At 47.9% G+C, this 25,810-nt stretch overlaps 2 protein-coding genes across 2 annotated transcripts in view; one reads left to right on the forward strand and one right to left on the reverse strand.

Annotated features, from left to right (window-relative positions):
• FASLG (Fas ligand) overlaps nucleotides 1-25,010 on the forward strand; it is a 146,767-nt gene extending 121,757 nt beyond the window's left edge. The window contains exon 7 of the transcript XR_014184154.1: nucleotides 24,868-25,010. The gene's annotated coding sequence lies outside the window, so the exon portion shown is untranslated. The remainder of the gene's footprint in view (nucleotides 1-24,867) is intronic.
• On the reverse strand, nucleotides 6,381-16,433 carry TNFSF4 (TNF superfamily member 4). Its single transcript, XM_082053338.1, has 3 exons — nucleotides 15,102-16,433; nucleotides 10,680-10,716; nucleotides 6,381-9,062 (listed from the first exon to the last, which is right to left on the reverse strand). The coding sequence occupies exons 1-3, from the start codon at nucleotides 15,297-15,299 to the stop codon at nucleotides 8,701-8,703; spliced, it is 597 nt and encodes a 198-aa protein (XP_081909464.1). The 5' UTR covers nucleotides 15,300-16,433; the 3' UTR covers nucleotides 6,381-8,700.
• Nucleotides 25,011-25,810: the final 800 nt, after the last annotated feature.

A 25,810-nucleotide genomic window follows, 5' to 3' on the forward strand; every position in this document is an offset into this window, starting at 1 on the left:
TCATTCAGTTTTGTAGCCATAGTGAGGTTTTCTGCCCAGCCCAGAAACTGATGATCTGGCATTGCCAGTTGGCACCTGTTGCATCCCTGTTTAATTATTAGCCTCCTCCTCCCACCAGTCTCCCCCCGGCAAAAGGACAGAAACTTATTTTCCTGCTCCTCTTGTTTAAGGGAGATGTCATTTATGAGCTTGCAGAAGTGGGCAGGTTGCTGACAGATCCCAGCTGCCCACTCAACACCTGGCATGATGAACTCATGTGGCTCAGTGCTCTTCTGAGGTGAGGGCAAGGAGTGGAGGAGCGGGCGGGGAAGGTGCAGCTGGAAAGGGGGAATATTTTTGTTTGCAAATGTTCTGACTTCAGGGCACCCCAGGAAAATGACGTGAAAAAGGTCTTGTGATGACAGGGCAGCCTGGCAGGGCTACAACATCCCCACTTGTTCCTGCTGTGTTGCAGTCCCTTGGAAGCCCCCACCTCTGCATCAAAGTAGGGCTTATTTTTCTTACAAAGATCCAGATGTTTCCCCCATGCATATGAGCTCCCACTCACCATGAGCTTCCATCACCTGCCAGCACATCAGGCAATATCCAGTCCTTAGAAATGTAGGGACATGCCATGCATCTTTTTCCCCCATGATTGCCCAAGCTCGTTGGGATGTATTGTAGTTAGGAGCCTCTCTATTCAGCCAAAAGCTCCCTGGGTAGTTAATTTTCTCATCCTGACGTGACTCAGTGTGCCTGTTCTCAGAAAATGCCTGTTTCTTCTCACCCTTTTCAAGTTCTGTGGCAATGCAGATGTAGGCAGGAAACCACCTAAACCTCCATCCCTGAAAACGCTTGAAAAATCAGGCAAAGACCAGAATTCAGCTAGTGATGTGGGCCTGCATCCTTGATGAATTTTGCTTTAGGTTCTTTTTTGCACAAGCACCAAAACCAGGTCCAGGAACAAAGACCAGAACTCCAGTCCTAACCTCTCCTTACTCACGCCTCTTGGCTTAGGGCTACAATGGCAGACCAGGTGGCAAAAGGAAGGCTTCAGCATGGCTTTGCCTGCAGTATCCTATGTCCTGCTGGTTGGAGATGACTGGCCTCCCAAATCAGTAGGACCCTCTCCAGCCTCCTGGAGGAGGAGGTGTGGGAGCAAGGCAGCCTGGATTGCCCTCTGGAGGGCTCTGTGGGCACCTACCTCTCACAGAGGGGGGAGCAAGGTTGCCCTCTCGGGGCCAGAAGCCTGGTGTTTGGGGCAGGGAGTGCCCAAGGTGGGCATGGAGAAGAGCCTGGGCTCCATGGTCACCAGCTGTGCTGGAAGAACCCAAGTTAGGGAGAAGTCCAACACATCCTGCCATGCTGGGTGGTTACATTAACAACATATAACTGATCGCTTGGCAGAGGCATATCCCATTCTGCATACATAGCAAAACAGTGAGTTGTGTAGGAAGTCACTTTGTCAGGCAGAATCATGCTTTGTGGGGACATCTGTGCTCAGTGGGAGGGGACGTTTCCAGCTGAGGCCATGTGGGGACTGGCAGGGATGAAACAAAAAACTGTCTCAAAACATGACAAGTGCCCCATGGACCACCATGGCTCTCCCAACGTGCTGCTCAGGAGCACGGGTGCTAACAGGGCCTTTTAAAGCTCTACATGCCAGTCTCAAGCACTGCTCTGTTGTTAGCAGATTAATCAGCACTGGAGAACTGACTCCAGCCAAGGGCTGCAAGCAGTGCATTTGTGAAGTGGCCATGGTTGCACTGGCTGCTGTCTGAGCTGTACGGTTCATGGGTACCTGCCTTAACTGCCTGTCCAAGAGTGACTTCAGCACATTGGCTTTTTGTGCTACCTCTTGTTGCATTCATCAGCTGGCTGGCTGCAAGCAGAGCAGAAGCAAGTTAAACTCTCCATCATTTGAACAGTGTCAGAGCGTTTCCTGCAACCCCCAAGTGGGCAGGCTGGCATTTCAAGCTGTGAAAAACCACCGTGGCGATTCAAGTCCATTTCAAACAAAACTGGGAGACTTGGCCTGAGGTTCATTTTCCCACCACATTCCTGAATTCATATGCCTTGCTATTTGCTGGAGTTGGTATTACAGGTGATGTGAGGAACAGATGATATACCTTGGTATATCTATGTGGATGTTTGAGGATGAAGCAGGGTGTGCAAGTATTGCAAACCAAACTTAGAAATAGCTAAGCTGAGGTGGATGATCTTAACTACCGAAAGTGCTCAAATATGCATGACACAATATCTGTAACCGCAGTCCCTGCTTTATCAGTCTTAATTAGTTGTTGCAATTTCCTGTGTTTGGAGAAAATGCAAGTGTGAAAGTATTGCAAGAATTATACTGAATGTATGTGCATTTGAAGTATTTTAACATACTCAGGCTGTTGATAAACATGGTCAGGAGGAGGAGAAAAACAAAGTTTCAGACCCCAAAGTCTGACTCACTGTGCTCAGTCTGGGACAGAGGGTACAAAACAGCGTAAAAAAGAAATCCACGTTGCTCTCACAGGCCATTGCAGCATCCAGATAGCCCTGGTGTCTCGAGGAAAGAGCTGGTGTAGGCAAAGCCACTCATTCAGAGCTGCGCGACAGAATTATAAAGCCAGAAAGTGTTTCCCTCAGGTGACATTATAGAATGCTTTTAGGCCCAAGGAAAAGGTACACAAGAAGTGAGATTTCTGATATGCATCACTGGTGAGCAAAGCACATTAATCAATGTGCTTGTGCACATAACAGATTCTTTTCTAGGTACCTTTCATGACTTAAGAGAGAACTGTGTTCTTTCCTTATGACTATCTGACTTATGAGTATATCCTTTGACTAATCTAACTTGGCTTTTAATCAAAATAATAATTATTTTAAACTGTGATTTCACAGCCTCTGGGTATGATGTGTAGTAATTTGTAACACAATCACTCCTGGCACTGTGTGAATTAGCACTTGGCCTTAGGATGCTGATGAGTCAAGGTACGTTCCCGGCCTGCAGGACCCCGAGCACCGATGGGATGTCCATCCCGCAAGCCTTCCAGGACAGAGCCCCTCAGGTTATAGCTGCAAACAGCTGTGCTGCCTTCTGTTGCTGTACATGTGCTTTGCCTACCTCTGCACCTGAGCTGTTTTTTGGTGATTTTGTCTATCTCTGCTCTTTTGATCAGTTGTGTGCGTGCTTCTCAAGACCAGTGACTCTGGTGTTCAGCTCAGACCATCCCCTCCTGCAGCACAGTCTTTGCTGATGGCCACAGCTTGTCTGGTCCAAACTGCCCACAGATACCTGGAAAAGTCTGAAGGGTCACTGGAGAGTTCTCTCTCTCCACCTGCTATTGCTTTTCTTTCTGTTATACTCACAAACCCAGGCAAGAGGCATGGGTGTATGTGACTGTACCCAGAACAGCAAGGAGGAGAGTCCTGGCTGCTTTTTGGTATGGGGCAGCTGAGGTCTCTGGCTGCATCTGTGACAGCTTCTAGAAAGGACACTTCTTATAAAAAAAATCAAACATTACTCAAGGTGTACCTGGGAGATGACTCAAGTTATTGCAGCCAACTGGGATGCAGTGAGATTTTTCTCATGCAAGTTGGAGCAAATATTTTCTTGTAAAAGGTGGATCTTGCTGGACACAATGTATAATCTAGTCTGGAGGCTTTTCAGAGCTAGTCAGCAGCCACCAGAATTAGTCCTTCACACTGTTAAGAGTGGAACATATGAAATATTAAAGAAGCTTCTTGTTGACAGGTGTGTTAATGTACTTTGGGTCTCAGGGGAAGTGATGAAGGGAGAAGCAGATCAACCAGTTTCAAAATGCTGCACATAACCTCCAGAAAAGCCTGAAATAAAATCTCATCTGTTTGTCCCCACTGAATGTGTGCATCCTGCTAACTTTCTGTGCTGGTAAGAGTAAGCCAAATAAGCAGACATTAGCAGTAATCAAAACCTTTAATTAACAAAACAAGACAAAGGAAAGTGAGTCCTTTAAACTCCATGAGATAACACCAGTGATATCTTGTCTCAGGGATCCACTTGGTGATGAAATTGTAAGATTGCTGTATACTTTATGAATGAGATCCTGTGCTGAGATAAATGTTTGTTTATCCCCGGAAGTGTTTCAATACCTTTTTTTTTTTTTTTTTAGAAAAAAACCAAAACAGGTCGCTGGATTGCCAGTAAATAGGTGTGAATTTTGCCTTAAAGCAAACAATGAAAGCAATTATTAAGAAAGTTATATTTGTGCCCACATCAAGTTTTGTCTTGCCGCAAACCTTGTCCTGTTGTCAGCAAACCGCAGAGGCTGGAGAAAGCACAAAACCGGGAACAGGAGCGCGTTTGTGCTTGTGAGCAGCTCCAGCTTGTAATCCCCTTGGGACAGCCTTGCCTCATTAAGAGGCGAGCAACGTTACAGAGGGTTGGTGCTAGCTGTCATATTTAAAAGGCAATGGTGCAAGGCTTTGCATCAAGAGGACGAAGCAGGTGTTTGAGTTGGCAGTGTTTGTATTTAGGTGTTTGCAGAGGTCCAGTTCACAGAGCATGGGCACACAGAAGAAACACTCCTTTAGTCCTGTTTTCTGTCTGTCCTGCCCCATGGTCCCAAAGTCCTAAGCACAATCCACAGACCTGCTACTACCATCGCATCTCTTCTGAGCTCTCCTTCCCAGTGCTTCCCTGGGCTTTCTGCCGAGTGTCCTTCCCCCGCATTCAGCTCCCCTGGCAAGGGTCAGCCCGTCCCACTGCCCCCTTCTGCCTTGGCCTCTGGGTTTCCTCATCCTTGGGCTCCAGCTTCCCGGTGCGGTGAGCACAGTGCGCCCTGCCAGCACAGCACGTGCCGTGCCTCCAGGCTATGTTTTGCCCCAGGATGCTGAGCAGCTGCCAGCAAGTGAGCTCACTGCTTGGCACCTTAATGAGGAGACATGCCTTCAGCCTCTGCTCTGCCTGCCCAGGTTGCTAGCCCTTTACAGCCTTCCTCATCAGCTTAGAGAACCCAGCAAATAAGCTCTCTCCTCCCTGCCCTCTTGTGTCCTCCCTGCCCTTAGGGCATACAAAGCTGCAAATGATAAATCTTTCTGCAGCTTTCTTGCAGCTGTCCCTTTCTGGCCTGGTACCAACTCCCCTTTTCCCAGTCCTCAGTAAGTGTTACTCAATTTGCTTTATTTGGTGGACTACCACACGGCTGGCAGCAAGCATCCCTGGGGCTGCTCCAGATCCCTCGGAAAACAGTGACCAACCATTAGCTCACAGAACAGCTCTGCTGGCTGAAGTCAGGGGTGTTGCTGAGTGAAGTCTAAGTCATCAAACCTTCCCAAGCAGTTGCTGCAGGACACTATTTGATTTCATATCACACTTTCCCAATTTGATACTTAAATATGGAAACTAAATTTCTGTGCTTTCTGCTGTCTAAGCTGAACAGTGCTAGCCTTATAGCAGTGGGATCGATTGGACTTTGCCATGCACACCCTGGTTTTCTTGTGTTCTCTCACTGGTGAAATAGACAGGCAATAGCTGTGACTCATGTCAGCTGATAAAATGTAAGTGGTGTCTAAAAACCACAGTCCTATTACCCACTATTACTGCTAACCATTTGTGGGAGAAAAGGGGATGACTTTTGAAGGGATGTGGAGTGTAAATTAAATGTTTCCCAACATTTGTTCTTGTACCAGCGTAAAGGGAAGGAGCCCCCATCCCACTCTGCTCAGCACTGCCCATGCTAGTTTTTTCTCAGTTGGAGCACAAGGGCCCCACGGCTCTGATGGGTGCTGTGAGGCCAGCTCCTTCCCCAGGGGTGACCGTGACTCTTACATTACATTTGTCACCCTGTCCCTTGCTTTACATGAGCAGGGAGGTAAGAAAGAGGAGAGAAAAGGGAAGGAAAACATGGTGGCCACCTCTGCAGTTCATGTAAAAGCATTTGTTAAACCCAAGACAGCAGTGGCGGAGATCACTTTAAAACTGTGGCGGAATCGGTAACCCTTGGTTGATGACTGTATTCTGAGAAATGGATCTCATGGAAAGCCCTGTGAGGGGCAGACCACGAGGTCTCGTTTCAGTGGTGGTAAGCACAGAAAGGGGAACACGCTGTCTCTCCAGCGTTAGGAATCCCTAACTCCAGAAACTGCCTAGTTCAGCCTTGCACTTCAACACCTCCAGCTGCTCTGAGCTTCAAGGGGTGACCAAAAACCTCAGTGCACTGACCTGGTTGAACAGAGTGGTAAGATGTGATTTCAGCACCATCTACAAGCTCCTACAAGGCCTTAACAACCCCAATAACAAAAAATAATGTTTCTCATATCAAAGAGAATTTTAATGTTGTGGAGGATGGGGTTGCCAGATAAAAACAGAAGCTGATCGTATAGAAGCTTATTGGTGAGGATAGTCAGTCCCTCAAGCAATTAATCTCAGGAATTTAATTGTTTCAACCTTTATTTCAAGACAGTGTGTGTACATGTACATATATAGGTCAGTCTAGTTCATCCTGAAAGTGCAGAGGAATCAGGAAAGAGTGCACCCTTCTGAGATACAAATCCATTTGTGTTTAGGCTTAATTTTTCTTGCTGTCCACACCACTGCCACAACCTGCCCTGTCGCTGTTAGCCCACGGTGGGAAACACCAGCCCTGGATACCCTTGGGGAGAGTGGAAACTGAAACAAAGCTGTAGGGGGGAAAAAAAAAAGTGTGAAAATTTCATATACTTTTCGTACCAGTGAAAATGTCTGCTCAAACACAGGGAATGTATAATTCACCAGCCCCCCCCCTCCCAAGGGACACTGCAAGCCCACAGGTTACAAAGGAAAGTTTTATTAGCTTTTAGGAAGGGAAACACATTCTCACTTCAGCTGGGAAGCGTGACAATTCCCAGCTTGGGGTCAGAGTGCAGCTGCCTTTGGTCTTGGTGACTGGCAGAGCAGCCAGAGATAAGAGCCAAAAATGCCCCTTGCAGCTGAGGAGGAGCATCCTGCAAGCCAGTCCAGAGCTTCTCAGTCCTGAGATGAGAAAAAACTTTTTCTTGGCACTGGTTGAGTAACTACTTCAGTCACAGAGGTTTCCCTGGGGCTGTGGCCTGGCCCTGGGTAGGGAAGGTCATAAAACAACCTGTCAACAGCAGCGTAAAGCATGTGGAAAAGCTCGCCAAGGCCTGGAAGATTTCCTTAGCTGCCTTCAGGAGTGCTCAGCCAGGAGCGGGTCAGCTGGGGAGCTGAGGCAGGTGGCAGCACCGTAGTTCTCGTGTAGCAGGAACGCTCCAGGGTGTTGGGAGCATCCGCAAAGAGGAGCTCAGTGCTGACAACCCGAAGTCTGAACCCTCCCAGTGTTTCTAAGAAATCTGAAGCAACATTCTTATGCCTCTAGTATAAATACATAAATACTTAAAACAAACAAACAAACAAAAAAAAAAAAAACAAAAAACACACGACTTTGGAGTGTACAGCCACCAGTGAGATGTTGATATGTTGCTGGAGTTCACTGCAGCCAGGTAGTCAACTTGCCCTTGAAATCTGCCCGACTTCAATCAAACATAGAATAGTCTCTGGTGTGCTCAGATCACACGCTGCCTGCAGCACTGGCAGGGCAGGACTTGTCCTCAGTAGCCACAAGCTGTAAGGAGAAGAGGGATGTGCAGCCAAGGATTGCTGGAGCAGTCTGTGTCTGACTGCAGCAGGAGCCAGGTGGGGTGTGCTTGGGTGCAGAGGTGCAGGGAGTCGTGCCTGTGCACCCCTCTGTGGTGCATACCTGTGTGACAAGGTCTACTTGGGAGTGGGTCATGGGAACCATCTAAATCCTCCCAGAGGAAAGCATACGCAGACCTGCAGGTTTCACCTGGTCCATTAGGGAGAACCCACCAAATCCAGAGTCTTCATATTTTTCCAAATTTTAATGCGCCTGGATCATTTTTGGGTCAAGCCAGTTTGTGTGTATATGCTTGAAGGGGAGATTGACCTTCAACCTAACTCCAAGAGCTAATGTCAAGATGTAAACGTCCCACCAGGTATTCACTTAGCTCAGGAGTCCTCTGCAGACAGCTGGAAAAAGCCAGTGGGCCTCTGCTCTTAAAAGCTTCTCCTAAAAAGCTCGTAGTCACTGCAGGGCTGGACTTTCTGCCATCCGGTGCAGTCCTATTAGCTCACTTCAAAATACCACCTTCCTTTTGTGGCCTTTACCTCTCAGAGAACATTTATAAGGATCACTGCAAAGGAAGTCCCTTGCCACCTCTTCCATGTCTCCTGCCTTGCTAGGCAAAGGGCTGTTGATTGGATCGCTTGTCCTTTTCTAAATGGCTTCCAGGCACTTGAGGTATCTTCCTGATTTACCAGACTTTTATTTTAGCAAATATACAGAATATTTATACTATATAAAGATGCTGCCAAGTAAAAAGAGAAACCCAGGATTTCTCTGAATATTAGCTAAGCTTAGGTGATATTCTTTGGCTTTTATTTCTGTTCTCCCCAAGGGCTCCACGCATCCATTTTTTCCAGTGTTAGAAAGATCCATCCTAGGTAGCAAAACAGCTGCACAGAGCTTCAAAGAGCTGAACACAACACGCACTATATAAAGCCTGTTTGTCCTGTGACTTATCTGCGTTCCAGCAGAGGCTTTCCCCAGCCCCAAGGAGGGAGGCTGGAGCAGTCTGCCTGTACAAGTGCAGCCTGTGAGAACAAGCCTCCCACAGGCAAACGGATGGGTAGGAAAGGCTGTACTTTACATCTTACATTTCATACGTCATCTTCTATAATGGGCAAGTGAAGGGACCTGCTAACACAAGGCTGAATGACAATTTCTCAATGGTGGCATTGGAGCTGGTGCACAGGGTGATGTTGTCTTGAATAAACAAGTAGAGCACTGTGGTGAGATGCACTGCAGTGCCGCTGTCCCGGACAGCGGCTTCCCAGAGAGCCTGGCTGCTCTTCTTCTCTGTCTTCCACAATGTCAGCTTGAGCGAGTCCTCCTCATCCAGGTCAGAAAAGTGGATCTTGCCCTTCAAGGACAGTAGGTAGAGGCCATCACAGGGGATCACGATAGAACCATTTCTGATCTGAATAGAGCCTACTTCAGCAGTGAAATTCACGGCTACTCCTTTGATGCTTTCACCTAGAATGGAGGAAAGCAAAGATGATCCCATGATGACAAATGTCTTAATGGAAATGAGTTGGTTTATATGGACTGACTTCAGGAAAGGTGGAAAAATATAGGAAAGAAAGAGAGTGAACTGGCGAATAGGGTAGATTTGAACTAGAATGCCATCTACTCTAGACAGGTATAATCTACACTGGAAATTTCCAGGTTTCTGTTTCCGAGCAAGCTGTGCCTTTTGGACTAAACTCCAGTTTATATGAATTATTGCTTCAAGTTTCTACTTACATGCTACTTATTTACCATATGTATGTCTTATTTAAAATATAGACATGTAAGTAAATCATCCCTGTGAGTTTAGGAAGTACAGGTTCCTAAAAAGAACAGAAAATAAAGACAGTAAATAGGAAAAGAAAAAAGTGATCAAAGCTGGAAGGAAGAGAAAAAGTGCTTTCTCTGGACATGCTGGTAGCCTAAATCCTTGCCTTTGGATTTGGGGTCTTTTTTTTACAGAAGACAGGCATACAGGATAGAAGAGCAGTGTAGAGACAGAAATGGAAGAAACACATGAATACAGAGCAGTCAGAAGAAATTAAACCACAACTTAGCATGAAAGGTTCTCTCTTGGAACAAGTAGTAACAGTTCCTACAGCTACGCTGGAAATGTTGCCCTGCTTATTCTCCTGGGACTTGGGCACACCAGCTGAAAACCCCTGGGACATCAGCAGAAGATCTCCTGGCAGACAACACAGCCCCTCTGGGCTGAGGCCAAATTTCTCAAGCTTTTTCTCTAGAAACATGGGTTTCTATTAGGTTAAACTCCTTGCTGCCTGACAATACTAACTGCAAGTAAAACTGTCAACAGTATTTTTGTAATATTTAAAAATCTTAGTATTTGCTTCTAACGTTGAGGTATGGTATCTGACAAAACATGCAATGAAGTCGGCACACAGAGCACTGCTATTTCTGCTGCCGTGTGTACGCTTGCTCGCTCTTCCTCAGGAAATCATTTACATTTTTCATAGATCAGGAAATCATTGACTTGTTTCAGAAATACCCCAGAAGCATGCTCTGTGTACTCAGTAGACTCCCGAAAATACTTTCTCCTTCTTTTGCAGAGTGAAAGCTTGTTTTAGTAGCTAGGTAACAACTGAAGAAATCCACCCAGATTTTTGGATTCTTCTGCTCCGGGAAAGCCATTTTTGTTTGGTTTTGCACCTGGCAGCAGTGGGTCAGATTTGGCCCCTCTCCCCCCAGACAGCTCTCCCGGCACCGTTCTCCCCCAGCAGAAATAGGCATTGCAGTGATGCGAAGCACTTAACAGACTCCGGCATTTTAGGAGCCCCCGGCTGCCACGGCGGTTCCCGGGGACCGCGGGTCGGTGCGGGGCAAAGCCGGGAGCCCCCCGGGGGTACCGGTGCCCCAGGAACCGCCGCGGGAACGGCTGTGGGGAGCCGGGAGCCGTTCCGTAAGTGGGGCAGCGCTGCGGAGAAACCGGGAGCCCCGCCGGGTGCCGGCGGAAGGCGGCGGCGCAGCGCGCCGGGGGTACCGGCACCGGCCGAGGGACCGGGGGCTGCGCTGCAGGGCCCCGGGAGCCCTCCCGTGGTGGCCCCCCCAGCCCCGACGCCCACCCACCTGTGTATCGGATGTGAGTCCACGGGATTTTGTCGCTCTGAAAAAAAAAGAAACAAACAACAAGAGAAATCCTCGTTACCGCACCTTGCGGGCCCCTCGAAGCTGTCGCTTTCGTTTCGCCACCGGGAGGGGTCGGTGGTCAGCTGGCCAGCTCTTGTTTTTATACCGTTATTATCATTATTATACAATATGATTTTAGAGCAGTTCCTAGCCAGTCTGATTTTCAGCCTGGTGCAGAGCCCTCCAGAGCGCACCAAGTAGCGTTGGTCCTGTTTAGAAAAACATCCCAGTGAATTTAATCGAGCCAGAGCAAGCAATAAGGAAGAACCTCGGGTGCAAAGCCTGTTCTGTGCAATCCCCTCGACTCTGACTTAAAGCCAGGGATGTCTCTTTGCAGAGCTGGGACCCAGCCGTGCCCCTGCTGTCTCACCCCCTCCCACAGGCACTGAGAGGTGGGTCTGGTTTTATGGTTGCCTGCACTTTGGGTCAGGCCGTTAACTGGATGTGTGTCTCTCAGTGGGTTCCTTAGGATTGCATTAAGATAAGTTCAAAATGAATTTGCATTTTATAACAGAAAAAAGTGAATGCAAATATAGAAGTGCGTATCTTACTAATCAGATATGTGACACACCAAGCTTCTGTATTAGATTTTTAAATCTGAACTTTGCATCTCAAACCCATCTCTCATCTTAACCACAGGAGGCCCAAATCTGCAGTGTCTTCACAACCACAAGTCTTCAGTATTTTGCCCGATTAAAGAGTGAAAGGTTAGCCCCGCTGGTCTGTGTTCTTCTCTTTACCTGTGCTATGGCTTTCCTAAGGGAGAAGGTGGTCTGGTGAGATGCGTGTTGGACTGACTTTCATGTATTTGGCCTCACATGTTACAGGAGCAGGGCAGCCCCTTCCCTCTGAGCACAGGGAAGGTGTTGGAACAGGGTAGAGAGTGAGCACAGACATGCAAATATGCAGGTTCAGTGCTGTGCCCTGGTAAAGACAAGTGGCGGGGAAGGAGTTTGGAGCTGTGCTGCCCTGTGCAGTCTGTGCTGGAGCCTGAGGTGGGTGCTGGTCATGGGAAAGGTCTGCTCTGGCACCCTCTAGTGCTGCCACAGCTGATGCTCTGCTGCTTGCTCCACTGGCAACGCTGGATCTGACTACCAAATTCAAGCTTGTATTGCACGCTGGCTCTGGTGGAGCTCTCTCTGCTGACATTACTGACCCTATCCATTGCCTCAGCAGCTGGAGTCTTACACTTACTCTTTTCTTAGGCACCTAAGTGCTCAAGCATTTCACTCTTTGGCTCAGACAGCTGGGATTTCCGGGTAGTTTCCCAACAAGACCATAGCTAAGCACAGGACTGCTAGGCTTCTGAGGTCAAACAACATCCACCGCAATCTGTCTGATCTGGCCACTGCTGGACAGGGTGTGCTAAACACAGGCTGGGTGACAAACTTGTAGTAATTGTAAGAATACGAGCCTTGTTTCTATGAAAGTACATGTTTTACATATCTCTGCCCGTTATTGTGCAATCTCAGAGTACTTTGCAATTATCCACTGGTAAATTCTGCTGAGGACAGAACATACTGTAGGACTGGAAGGGCATTTGGGAGCTAGTAACAAAGTCACCCCTCTTTCTCTGTTCTGCCTTCTTACAAGGGTGCCAGAAGGGCTGAGGGTGGAGAGGTGCTCCTTACTGACTGCATTAGATTTCCCTGTATCATTTACACACAACATTTCCACATCATTCTTGCCTGTTCTGAATGCCTGAACATGAGGCTTCCTCCTGTCCGGGACATTGTGTCTACAGCTGTGACATGTAGCAGAAGTTTCAGGAATAGGTTTGTAGTGCACAAAGTGCAAATCTCAGGGGACTGTACCACTTTGTGCTGATTGAGAGGACCGTTGTGATCATGTGCATGACTCCCCGTGTCACACAGATTGCAGACAACTGTGCACTGGAAGTGGGTTTTACCTTCTCCACCCCAGGAGATATTAGGATTATGGCCATGTCTTCCTTATCTACATTAGATCTCTGCATGGTTACTCCTCCTGCACTTTATCCTGCCCAATTCAGCCAAAATCATCCTGCAACAGATCATTAGAAGCCTTTGAATTCCCAACAGCTGCTCAAGGTTTTTACCTCCCATGCATTTGCCATCGGGGTGGTTTCACACCCTGACCACGCATGTGAGTGGCCTACCCAGGGCCAGATCACAGAATGACAGAATGTCAGGGACTGGAAGGGACCTCGAAAGATCATCTAGTCCAATCCCCCAGCCAGAGCAGGAACACCTAGATGAGGTTACACAGGAACATGTCCAGGCGGGTTTGAATGTCTCCAGAGTAGGAGACTCCACAACCTCCCTGAGCAGCCTGTTCCAGTGTTCTGTTACCCTCACTGTGAGGAAGTTTCTTCTCAAATTTAAGTGGAACCTCTTGTGTTCCAGTTTGAACCCATTACCCCTTGTCCTACCATTGGTTGTCACCGAGAAGAGCCTGGCTCCATCCTCGTGACACTCACCCTTTATATATTTGTAAACATTAATAAGGTCACCCCTCAGTTTCCTCTTCTCCAAACTAAAGAGACCCAGGTCCCTCAGCCTTTCCTCATAAGGGAAATGCTTCACTCCATCATCTTTGTTGCCCTACGCTGGACTCTCTCCAGCAGTTCCCTGTCCTTCTTGAACTGAGGGGCCCAGAACTGGACACAATATTCCAGGTGTGGTCTCACCAGGGCAGAGTAGAGGGGGAGGAGAACCTCTTTAGACCTACTGACCACCCCCCTTCTAACACACCCCAGATCCCAGCTGCTGTGGCAGGAGGAGACAATTCCAGCAGAAATGGGGACACACAAGTCTTGCAGATGTGAAAACAGGCTATCACTACTACTTTTTTTTTTTTTTTTCCAACTGTTGCTCAGCTGGAAATCACAACTGAGGCTTGTTCTTCAAGCAGCACCATGACAGGAACCAGGTCACTGTCCTGTTTTGTTAAGAACGATCTGGGCTGCAGACTTTCCTGAGTATGTGCCATGTCATTTGTGCTGTTCTTTCACAGAACAGTACAGGGTGGGGTTGTTTGGTTTGGTTTGGTTTTTTAGGAGTTGTCAGGTCTATGGAATGTAATCAAATATGGTCTTGCTATGAAAAAACACAGGTACGGGTCTTGGTATTAAAGTTAGCGTGGCGCTCTCCAGCCCTGGGGAGCAGAAGGACACTTCCCAAGATCAGGGACATCCTCTTTGTTGCTCCCACAGACCAGTACTCCCAGCCTGCTGTTCTGATGCTGCTGACTTCCATGAAGTCCATCTCCCTAAATTGTCCCAAAAGTCAGATGGGTAATGCTGCCTCTTCTGCAAACATTTATTGGCCAGGTCATGGCTATCCTACTGAGCTTTGTAATTCCGGTGTGATGAAATCCTGCTGTGTACTGCCTGTGAGATCGCTCCTGCACACCATGATGCAGTCAAAACAGGACATCATAGTTATCTGCTTAAAATAATAGAAACCGGCTCTGAGCCTGCAGTTAGCAAGTGTTTAAAACTGAAAAGGTCCTCTGGTGACTCCCAGGGCCTGGACTTTTCCTCTGCTGCATTCGCTGCTCCTCGATCACCCTGTTTCTGTTGTTTGTGTTGAGGAAGGGAAACTCCAGGCATGTACTGTGTCCCCTCCTCAGCTGCTGCTCTCTTGGGTTTGCAAGGCTCACAGGCAAATCCTCTGGAGGAGGAGGATTTGAATTAACATATTTACAGAAGAGAGAGATACTGAGGGATGAGGAGTCACAACCAGAGTGTGACCCAGGAGAGGTTTCTGCATCTCGAGCAGTGCGATAGCTTGCCCTTCTCCATTGGCTTCCAGTGCAACTTCTCTCCCCAAAGTAGTGAAAGGAGAAGAGCACTGAACTGAATGAAAAGTGTTATCTTTCAACATGTTTTGGGATCATCATTCTGCAGTTTAATAACCACTGTGAGACTGAAGTCAGTGAAACTTCTGCAGAGCATGAGGGTTTTAATTGAACAGCAGAGAACCCAGAGCATGAGGCCATCCCTCCCTTGCATGGTTACATGCCTGGCTTGCTTCTCTAACAAGTCTAAGTGGGTGGAAAGAATGAACTCTCTGGTAAGATGAAGCACAACAAGCTTTAAAGTGGTGCATAGCTCCTGGAGAAGATGTGGGAGGAGAAGTAGCTGGTGCATAAGTGGCACAGTGAAAAGTTGTTGGCAGTCCACCAGCCTGCCAATATGTGAAATGTAAAAAATAGAATGATAATCATTAAGGAAAGGATTAAAAACTTGTGGTTTGAATACGGATAAGCCTACATGCTTTTTACTTTTCTAAAAAAAAAAAAAAAAAAAAAAAAAAAGGCCAAAAAGCCCATACAAAACTTTACAGACCAGCAAGCAATGGGTTGAACATGGGCTCTTACCTTTGAGGGTTGCAGAGAATCTATACCAAGGTAAATCAAGCAGGCAAGCAGTAATATCCACTGAGCAGTCGCGGACACAAGGTGTAACGTGTTCCTAGCCTGTCCTCTTTGCCAGCTCTTCCACTCATCCTCTGCAGGTTCACTTTTGCAATCCATCTGGTCTTCATTTCTGGGCTCTATGACTGGCTGTCCTTCCATCTCAGCCAAGCTGCCAGCAGCTGCTGGGGACAGGGCCGGGAGCACAGCAGGAGCCCGGAGGAGCAGGGGACAGATGAGCTCCTGTCCCAAGAGCAGAGGTGAAGAAAGTATCTTCAGGAGGCTGCTTTATGCACACAGAGAAGCAGGCGGGGGAACTTCTTTGTGACTAATCTGAATTTCCCCTTCCTTCCTTCCTTTCTTTCTTTCTTTTTTTTTTTTCCTTTTTGTGTGTGTGTGAATGTGGGGGCTGATTTATTGCATCCCAGTTCAGTTTTGAGTAAGGGCCTTTGAAAGTATATATGTTTATGTCTTTCATACCTTCAGCTGTGGATGTCTTGATATGTTATATTTCCAACAATAGCTAAGAGTTGGGTGGACAGTGCTTGTCTTCACTCAGTCTTTTGTCAGTAAAAGTTCTCATCTTTTTTTTCAGCCTCTTGTTGGGGGGTTTACTGGGTTTACAGGGCTGGCTCCCTCCCTTGTTAGCAGCATACAATGCTCCTGAAATCTCTTTTCTGTAAAGAAGCAATTAGGAAGGGATGGGGGACAGACGAATGGCAAAAAGAACTGGAGGGAAAACACGCACTTGCCATTTCTCTTTGTCTTCTGGCTTTAAGGCCATGGGATGCTGCATGAAGGCTAGGAGGAAGAAAATGGAGAACTGCTCAGGGAACATCCCTTTTTGCACCCACTGAAACCTGCAGTCCAGGGAATGCATTTGGAGGAGCATCCGTGGGCACGCAGGCTTCCCTCTTGGAAGAGGACTGCCTGTTCCTTGAGACACCAGCACATCCCCTTTGCTTGGTCTCTTTGTGACATTTGCTTGTGATGCATGGAGCTGCTAAATGTCAGTTGTCTGCAGCAGGGACCATCTCCTGTGCTTATTTTGGGTGACAGGCTTGTATTGTTTTGGGGGGCCGTCCAGCACTGCTCTTTCTGCTGCTCTTTTAGCCAGAAGTTTTTTCTGTTGTAAATTAGCATGTCATGACTGAAGTCAGGTGCTGCCTCTTCCCAGTGAGGATGAAATCCATTGGGAGTGTTATTGTCTGTCTTTCAGGGATGAGTTGTCAGAAAGTTGCCCTTCCCCAAAATGTGCTCTCTCAACCTGTCACGACAAACATGTATTCTGCAAGAGTAATGTTCTTTCATGTGTTTTTCCATCAAAACAAGGATATTTCCTATAAACATAAACCAAACGAAGGGGGCAGTACAGCAGCTGGATAAGCATCCTGCTGTGAGGACACCCTACCCTCACTACCCTCATTCTTGAAAAATAACCTTGAGTTGCTGGTAGCTGGTGGATTGAATCAGGAATACACTCTAGTGTTTATTTCAAGAGCAAACCAAGTGTCATGGAAACCTACTGAAGAAAGTTCAGCTTTCACATTTCCCATTCACTCTTGAGTACATGGAAATTCTTGTTCTGCTTTTGCTGGTCGCCACTCACTGGGGTCTCCTGGAGCCCCCAGCTGAGCACCAGCCCAATAAGAGGTCCTGGGAACAACCCCATAATCCTCTGTCCTTGTCCAGAAATATGACTGGACCTGCAACAAGGAGAGTTTGTGCTGCCTCTGAGGGGTTCCCTCTGATTTAGAGCATGAGTTTGGAGGCAGGACTTTGACACCTGGCCGTCACACCACCCCTGAGAGCCTGGGTAGCCCTGCACCAAGCTCAGCATCAGCTTTGACCAGCCTCGGGCTTGTCCAAACCCTGCAGAGTAGCAAAGTGATACCTTGGGGTGCTGCGGTGGCCTGATGAGGCTGGGGGGATGTGGAGAAGGAGATTGTTTGGTTCTGTGGATCTTCAACGTCCTGCCACATTTAGGTGTTTGCTTAAAAGGTCCCCAGAAAAACATTCACCCTACTTGTGGCCCCGGTGTCCATCCATAAGGGGCTTGGTGGCAGGGGTGAGCCCACAGACACTCTGGAGATTAAGAAATCTCAAAGGTGGCTTCAAAGCAGCCTTCTGGTGGGGAACAAATCCATCTGTGTGTTCTTCCCCTATGGGTGGGGCTCTCGCCTCCTGCAGTGTCAACGGATGGCAGTTGTGGCTGGGAAGCTGGGACCCAGCTGTCCCGATCCAGCAGAACAGGCTCAGGGAGGACTGTGTGATGCCTAAGCAAGTGCCTCTCCATGCCCAGAGGTTCCTGCCATGGGGATGTCTCGGGCAGTGTGTCCCCAGACCCCCATAGCCTGCAGCCCTTATGGCTGGAGCTGCAGCTGAAGCAGGCAGGCACGGAGCAGGGCTGTGGGGCCAGGGCTGCCCCATACCTGCTTTCCTACCTGCAGCGAGAGCCGGCAGTGAGCATCTGCAGAGGCAGCCAGCTACAGGTCTTGCACAGCCTACCAGCGAACTTGTCAGGGTGTTGGTGGGGAATCACAGAATGAGAGAATGCAATCGTCATGCCACAGCTGCTTTCCTGGAAGAGCAGGCATTGCCGTGTCTCAGAGCAGCTCCATCGAGCGCAAGCGGCCTCGGCTGTTATGCCCTTGGTGCTCCCTTCCTGCTCTCTCCAGAAAAGGAAACCTGGTTTTGCTGTTTGCTGTTTAGTTTCTACAAAAATGCCAGGATGCTGAGCTAAAAATGTTCCAAACTCGTGTGATCCTGTAATTCTCACATTTTTGAGGATGTGCCTTTAAACCAGACATGAGCTCTCACCCATCTCCTTCCAGACTCTGGATCTTGCACTGGTTTTGTTTCTAAAACTCTAAAAAAAAAACGTGGGTGGAGGTTGTTCATATGTATTTCTGAAATTGCCTCGTCATTTCTGTACACCCCCAGTGCAAGTGTCGCTCAGCCTGGGTTAACAATACCGGTAGCACTGAAGATTGAAAGCTACATTTCAAGTAATGTATCTGGCATTGTGTCCGAAACAGGAAAGAGGACAGCTCATTCAGAGGCATCATGACACCTATGCACAGACTGTCTCTCGCAGTTTTAATTGCCTTCAGCTCGTCCTCCTGCCCTGCATATGAAAACCCAAGTGCATGCAGACTGGGTGGCTTTAGACATGTGCTATCAGAACCCCTGCTCTCCCTCCTAGATGAAACCTTCCTGGCCTCCAGCACCCTGACACATCACAGACTGCCAAAACTTGCTGTGTTAACCAAAATTATTTTGGTCCCTCTTCCACAGGGACCATAAAGCTGGATTCTCTTGGGGTTTTATTCAACCCTTTACAGTCATCATAGTGATGGGGTGAGCAGGCAGGCTGAGGCAGCTTTGGGGCTCTGTGAGCCTGTTGGCACTCTGCAGCAGACTCTGGTTACATAGTCCCCTCAGTAATTTTCCAACAAAATCCCTCTAAGTGGCACATGCAGCAACATTATTCCAGCAAAGACTTAGTTGGCAGTATGTCTTGCTGTTGTTTTGGGGTTTTTTGTTTGTTTGTTTGTTTTTTTTCCTGGTTTCTAGCCAGCAGGATGGGGCAAAGAGCATCCTCACTGCAGACCACAGCACACGGACCATGCAGAGCACCCCAGGTATTCGTGTCACAGGGTGACGGCTGTTGCCTGAGGCCTGGCAGCCCTTACTGGTACTCTCCTCAATTTAGTTCCCATTTACTATGAAAGTGCCCATGCTTCCCCAAAAGGAGGAATTGGAGAGTTATGTAGGAGAGTTTAACATCTCAGAGAAACAGTGGAACAACCACTGAACTGTTTGTAAACATCTAGAAAGAAAAAGGAAATTAACAGCAACCAATGTGGGTTTCCAAGAATGAAAACCTGATGTCTTGTGGGGCAAGGCAGCCTCTTGGGCAGAGGAGCAGCTGTGGGTATTCACTGTGTCTTCAGTAATAGCTTTGATGTTCTTTTTCATAATATTAATGAAACATGGTCTGTACAAAACTGCTGCCCAGCAGAAGCAGAGCTGGTTGAGTGAGTATTGATGGTTTGTTGTCAAAATGCACAGATAAACCTTGTCCTCTTGGGACCTGCCTTTTGCAACGTGATCTTCACCTTGGGGATCCTCTGGCAAGCCAAGCAGGAATGTGGACACACTCACGGGTCTGATCTGGCCTCTCAGTTCTTCCCTGTAGTCTTTGCCAGTAATTTAAAAGTTTGGCTTCCATTTGGAATAAATTACTAAGAGAGCAGTGCTGTTGCTCTCATTGCAGCAGTCAAGTAATACGTGGTCACTTAGTTTCCACCAAGGTTATCTTTGCCTTGAGAATAACAGGTTGCATGGTTTGGTTTAGTAAAACAATGAGAACTAGCAAAGGAAGCCTCACAGTTATGTAAGAGGGGGAAAAAAGCAAAGTGTTACAAAGGCAAGATTTTAATCCATGTCCTGCTGGTCAGCGTATGCCTCAGCTATTGCCATTTAATGTTTCTGTCCACTTCAGAAATAAAGTATTTTATTACTAAACCAGAATTATTTTTCAAAATCAAGGAATTCGGTCTAACAAGTGTGTGGACTTGTCCTTCAGTGTCTCAGAACCACGTGATCTCTCTTTCACTCTTGATTTGACTTCCATGTGGTTTTTTTTCCTGCTCTTTGGCTCATGTGCGTGTCAAGAATTTCTGCCAGCAGAGGCACTGAGCCAGTAGGAAGGAGTTTATGTTAGGCTACTTCTGGCAGTGTAAAATAGAGAAGGAAATTGTGAATACACTGTGAAATGACAAATAAAAATATTGACATTTATATGGAGCCAGGATTTTGTGGGGAGATCCCAAAAGAGGAGCATTGGCACTGGGGTAATCCCTCTGCACCTCATCTCAGAGTGCTGTGCAGGGATTTTTCTGAGCTAGATGCAGCGGCTGCTGGTTCCTCACTGCTGTATGCAGAGTCCTTTTCCCTGGCTGTTACAGTCCTTGGGCCAAGAGAAGGCTTTTTTCCAAGAGGACTCAATGCTAAGCTCCAGCTGCGCTGGGCATGGCGAAGACAGTCGGGATTGGACCTGCCCCTCTGACAGTGATGGTGGCTTTTCTTGGTTCTTATGGACTGCAGTGTGCCCAGCGCTCTGGGACAGGACACGTGGCACCTGTAAGCGTGCACACGACCAGGGAAGGGCTGTGCATTAATGGCAGTTTTTATCAGCAGCATCATGGTGTTCAGCACAGCCCCGGTGGGCAGCAGGGCAGACCTCCCAGCAAGCCGAGTCAGCGTTCCATCAGCTGGCAGACACCACATTTCACACCAGAGCTGTTAGGTTTCCAAATGTCAGCTGCAGCCCCCTTTTTGACGTGATGGGAGATCTTCCGTTGTTGGTGGTGATCTTTGCCCTGAGCGTTATCTTTTTCCAGTGAGCCCCTGTGGACTGTGCATTTTGTTCCTCAGAGTGGCCTTCTTAAACCACAGTATCAGCTGAGTGGGCAGGGGTTAAGTGTTCACTGTGGCAGTTTTAAAAGGTCAAGGTGAACTTATTCATATCGACCTCCCTTCCTTTTCCTCAGTAGCTGCTTCAGTCAGAAATCCCACCATACCCTACTATCATAATATATCAGGAGACAAAATCAAATGCATCTTTTGCCATTCTTCTGGTAAACAACAATCTAAGGAAAAAATGAAATAATTATACAGTGACATTCAGAAATGCTGATGGTCTCATAGACCCCCTCATCTCAACCAGCATCATTCCTGCAGTGTTAGAAACCCCTAGGAGAGAACATGAAGCTGGTGATACTCCTCACGCAGCTCTGCTCTGGGTTAAGTAGTTTCTCTTTCCTACCTGGCACTGTCATCATCAACCCGTCTGCTTCCCCTCATCACCCCCATGGGAGCTTTTTTGGCCAGCAAAAATGCTCCCAAAGTCATCCCTCCTGAAAATAGGCGTTTATTGCACCTCCTGCTTATTTCTGCAGGTCTCTAACCTGTTCACTTATTTTAAATATGATGATAGGAATTGTGAGCAGGGTTTGGGGCAACATTTGCAGGTACAACCTCTTATTAGCATTATTGTAGCAGCTCCCTTAAACAGCTAGAGTGAAGCATGAGCAGATGGGTGGTGGGCAAGCAGAGACTACAGTAAGGAGAGGAAGGATTAACAGCTGGTGACTTTTCCAGGAAAGAGACAGGCTGGAGATTGCAATATCTCTGTCTGCAAATCCCAGCCTCTACCATGTGTCCCTCTATCTTGGGGCAACTTGTGCTTTTTAAACAGTGGTGATGGCCTTACATTTACTTAAAACTGTTGTATTAAGGAGATGGAGAAGGATTAGACATCATTCCTGACCCAGCCAAACCCAGCGAGAAAGACCTGCATGCAGTACCATTTCCTACTTGATGGGTCACTTCATCCATTTGCAGGTGTTTTATTGCGATGACAGGCTCATCCTTTTCTAATGAGGATGCTTGCAATACCACTTTACCATCAGCTTCATCAGCAAAGATTTACCCATTAGTTATGGAACTCCAGAGACTGAATCAAGATCTGGTGTCAACACAAATACATTGACCAGCATGATGCTTTATAGCACCTCATGGGCAATATGAACCCTTCCCCTTTCTTGTTTTCACATTTTTAACAGCTGTCAGGTTGAATTTCTGGCTAAATTGTTTCCTTCACTAAACACTTCTTAAAGCTAAACTAAACACTTCTTAAAGAGCTCTTTAACTTTCCATTCACAGTCATTTAGTTATTGTTTTTTCCACCTGGTCAGTGTTGCTCATAATTTCTCCTAATTTATATTAGCCCCTTTTGAAGCATCTAGTAGGTCTATTACTGGTTAGAGCTGACCTCTGTTTGCTCATAACTGACTATAATCAGATTGTGGTCACTACTCCTTAAGCCCTGACCACTTCAGCAATTAAATCATCTTTACTCACTGTAAAAAGCACCCAGTACAGCACTTGCATCCAGCTTAGCAGTTTCTATATTAGGAACTGTCCATCTGAATCGTTTGGAAACTCTCTTGATGCTCACCCTGGTCACCCACAAGTCCCAACAGAGATTTTCCCCACAGCATCACTGTTTCCTTCTCCAGACCCCAGAGGAGGGAGCTTGCTGGGACCTGGTACCAATCTTTGCTTTGAGAGCAGATTCTTTCTGTCTGCCACGTTAGTTTTCTCTTTTCATCCTTTATTCCTTTTATTTCCAAAGAATTAATTGTCTAGATGCAGCTTGAATGGATGACTGAAAAGGCCTTACTACAACAAGGTTTCCATAGGTTTAAACTTTTACTTTTGGGTGAGATGAGAAAAGGTCCATATCTCCAAAAAACAAGTGGTCCTTGGCCCCTTCTCCCAGGGTGCCTCCAGCTTTCAGGCTCATCTAATGCTGATGGCACCGTCCTCACAGCATAAGCCAATAACACAGCAGGGCATTACAATTCTCTTACAACTATAAAACAAACAGCCAGTCCCCATTTCCCCGGGGCTGTGTACCGTAGCAGACAGGAGGCTACGTGTGCTTGCAGGAGCCACCCATGGGTGCTGCGGACGGCAGCGCCCGCAGCCATCGCGTGGCTGGGTATTTCAGTATGTGCGGGGGCTCTACAGATGAGTGCGTCCAGCTGCTCCACAGCCCCAGCTCAGGGGGCTGCCAGGCAGTATTGGGAGCCCCAGATGACTAACCCTGGCTGGAGGTTTTCTCTGTATTACACAGCAGCACTCGTGCTCCCGCAGGCTTGAAAGCGGGGAATAACAGCATGAAGGCTGTGGGCACAGGCAGAGCCCCCAGGGGCTCTGGCTCCCTGCCCTTCACAGGCAGCCATCCTGCTGCCAGCCCCAAGGGACGCAGGCACACGTGCAAGGGATGGAGCAGGACAAAACCCAGGTGGGGAGAGCAGTCTGCCCCTCACCACACATATTTGCAGTTGACCTGTGTTTATTTTCTTCTTCACCAGCCACTTTCACTAATCCTCGAGTGAAACACAAGCACCCTCCCTGATCTTACCCGCAAAGACATGAACGCAGCTGAGCTTTAGGGGCATGTTTGGGGCTCCTTTGCCTGCAGCCAGCACCCCCAACTCCCCAGCCACGCTAGAGGGGGCTTGAAACGAGACACTTCTCTGCAGGCAGGTGTGGGTTCATAGCAGTGTCCTGCTGAGGTTGGTTTGTGTCAGGGTTTGCCACATCTGGCAGCCTGGTAGAGGTGAAGCTGCCACAGCCCTGATTCCCCGGTTCCAGCCAGCAACAAGGCTAAGTGTACATGCACACAGTAAATGTATACATACACACACAGTATGCATATATATATATATATATATATATGTAAAGACAGAGTCGGACATGCAGATTAGCACAGGCAACAAATGCAGAGTTGTCACACAAACAGCACCAGTGGGCTCATCCTGCTCCCCTCTCTGACTTATCACGATGAAAGCTCATTAGCAAACAATATATACATACATATACACAATACAGATTCCTCCAGCTGCTGGTTTTAGACACACAGTCTCCCCAATCTATCCTTATGACTCCTGAGCCTTTTATCTGAGTTTCCAGCTGGCCTGGCTTTCTGTTTGCTAGTGATCACACACACTGCTGTACCCACCTACACCCCAGTCTCTCCAGCTGCTGAGCCCCACAGTGCCCCTCTGTCACCAGCACTCCAGCCTCCATCCACACCCCTGCCCAGTGAGCAGAGACCCTCACCAGGAAAATAGCTAAAGAGGGTTCAATAAGCAGACAGGATATGCTGCAGCGATCAGGCACAGAGCACAGCCAGGCACAAATCCAAGCATTCCCTTTTGTCCCCTTTTCCCCTTTATTTTCCCACGCTGGTTCCTCGGCAAACTGCCTTGATCCCTCCCTTTCCCCCATTTGCTCCTTCCCCGAGACATCCCACAGAAAGTCCTGTGCGGTCTCAGAAGGCTCATACCGGCATCCCATGCACCTTTGGGCAATCACCTTCTTTGCTGGGCAGACAGGTAGAGTTTCCCAGTTTCTCACCAAAGCACGTGCAGTAACCCAGGGGCTGTATGACCACCTGCCTCCCCAGCAGCGTCCTCTCTCCCCCCCAGTGCCCCAGAGCTCACATATTAAAGAGATATTTGGAACATTTATTGCTTTTAATTTTCTTTCAAATAGCTACAACCCTCTGGACAGGCTCCCCTGCTGACATTAACAGCTGTTAAATATTTTCACTGCAAGACTACAAAACCAGTAAGTTATAACTCAGGGATTTGGTGACATCTTTTTCTTGTTAAATCATCTCTTCCTCATCCAGTGTTTGGGACTCTTTGCTAGAACATTAGAGGACTGATTTTTTTTCCTGTTGCATCTTCAGTACAGGTGCAACAGGTAACCTGAATCTGAGCAAAAAGGAAAGTTTATTCCTCTGAGACTGCTTTTCATAGAATCATAGAATGTCCTGAGTTGGAAGGGATCCACAAGGATCATAGAGTCCAACTCCTATCCCTGCACAGGACAACCCCACAGTTCACACCATGTGTCTAAGGACGTTGTCCAGTCTCTTCGTGAACACTGTCAGGCTTGGGGCCGTGACACCTCCCTGGGGAGCCTGTTCCAGTGCTCCAGCACCCTCTGGGGGAAGAACCTTTTCCTAATGTCTAACCTAAACCTCTCCTGGCACATCTTCCTGCCTTTCCCTGCCAACATGTTTAGCTCCCTTCAAGGGCCCAGATTACCTTTTTTTTTAACAGTGCTGCTTCTCCTTTCACAGTGTCTGCCCTGGCCAGGGAGGGAACTGCGCTGGTTGGATCCACCAGCTCCAGTGGAAGCTCACGGCGGTGTCAGGGCACAGCTGCTGGGGTTCACCTGCATCCCATCCATAGCACCACAAGAGGTGAAGCAAAGCCTGGCTGTCCCAGCTCTACTTTAGGCAAATCCCCAGGCAGAGGGAGCCCCAGCCCTGCTCCTTTTATAGCTGGAGAGGCCTCAGCTGTCCCAGGGATGCTCTCCTGGTGAGTAATGAGCTGAACCTGCTTCAGCCTCTGCAGGTGGAGCTCTTCATGCTCTTTCGTAGCCCATGACATGCTCTCCCATGTGAGCAGTTTTTTTCTTTTTGATCTCTTTCCCTACAAAAAAAAGGTTTGCACACACAAGCCTTAAAAAAAAAAAAAAAAAAAGAGATCTGCCTTTCTGCCCAATTCTGAGCAACCTTTAGTACAAAGAATAATAAATCTCTATTTCTTTTTCCCAGGAAAGGCTTTCTGTGTCCCAGCCCTCCTGGGTATGCAGAGCACCACAGTGGATGCTAGCACTGCCGGTTTGGCAGCTGCAGGAGGAAGGTCAGATTCATGACCCGTCCCCACAGGGCTCCCTGTGACTGCCCAGGATGGGTCCCATGGAGGGGCAACGATCAGATAAGACACACTAAGGAATGGTGGATGTACTGCCTTTGAAACTTGAGCAAGAAAAGCACTTGCAAGCGATGAACATGTCTGAATGTGCTTAGCATGTCTGAATGGGCATTTAGCAATCAGCCAGGTCCCCACAGGGGCTTACCCTGAGCCCAGCTGCTTTCCCCACTACCCAACCTGTGCCTTCAGCTTGTGCCGTCTCTCCCATGCATTGGCTGGGAGCAAGCCACCAGGTCACTCTTGCTAGAGGAAGAGAAATCAGCTTTTCCCTTTGGATGGCAGTATCGGGAAGTGGGCTAGGCT

The sequence above is a fragment of the Streptopelia decaocto genome, assembly GCF_964273445.1.
Source record: "Streptopelia decaocto genome assembly, chromosome: 5".
NCBI classification, from domain to species: domain Eukaryota; kingdom Metazoa; phylum Chordata; class Aves; order Columbiformes; family Columbidae; genus Streptopelia; species Streptopelia decaocto.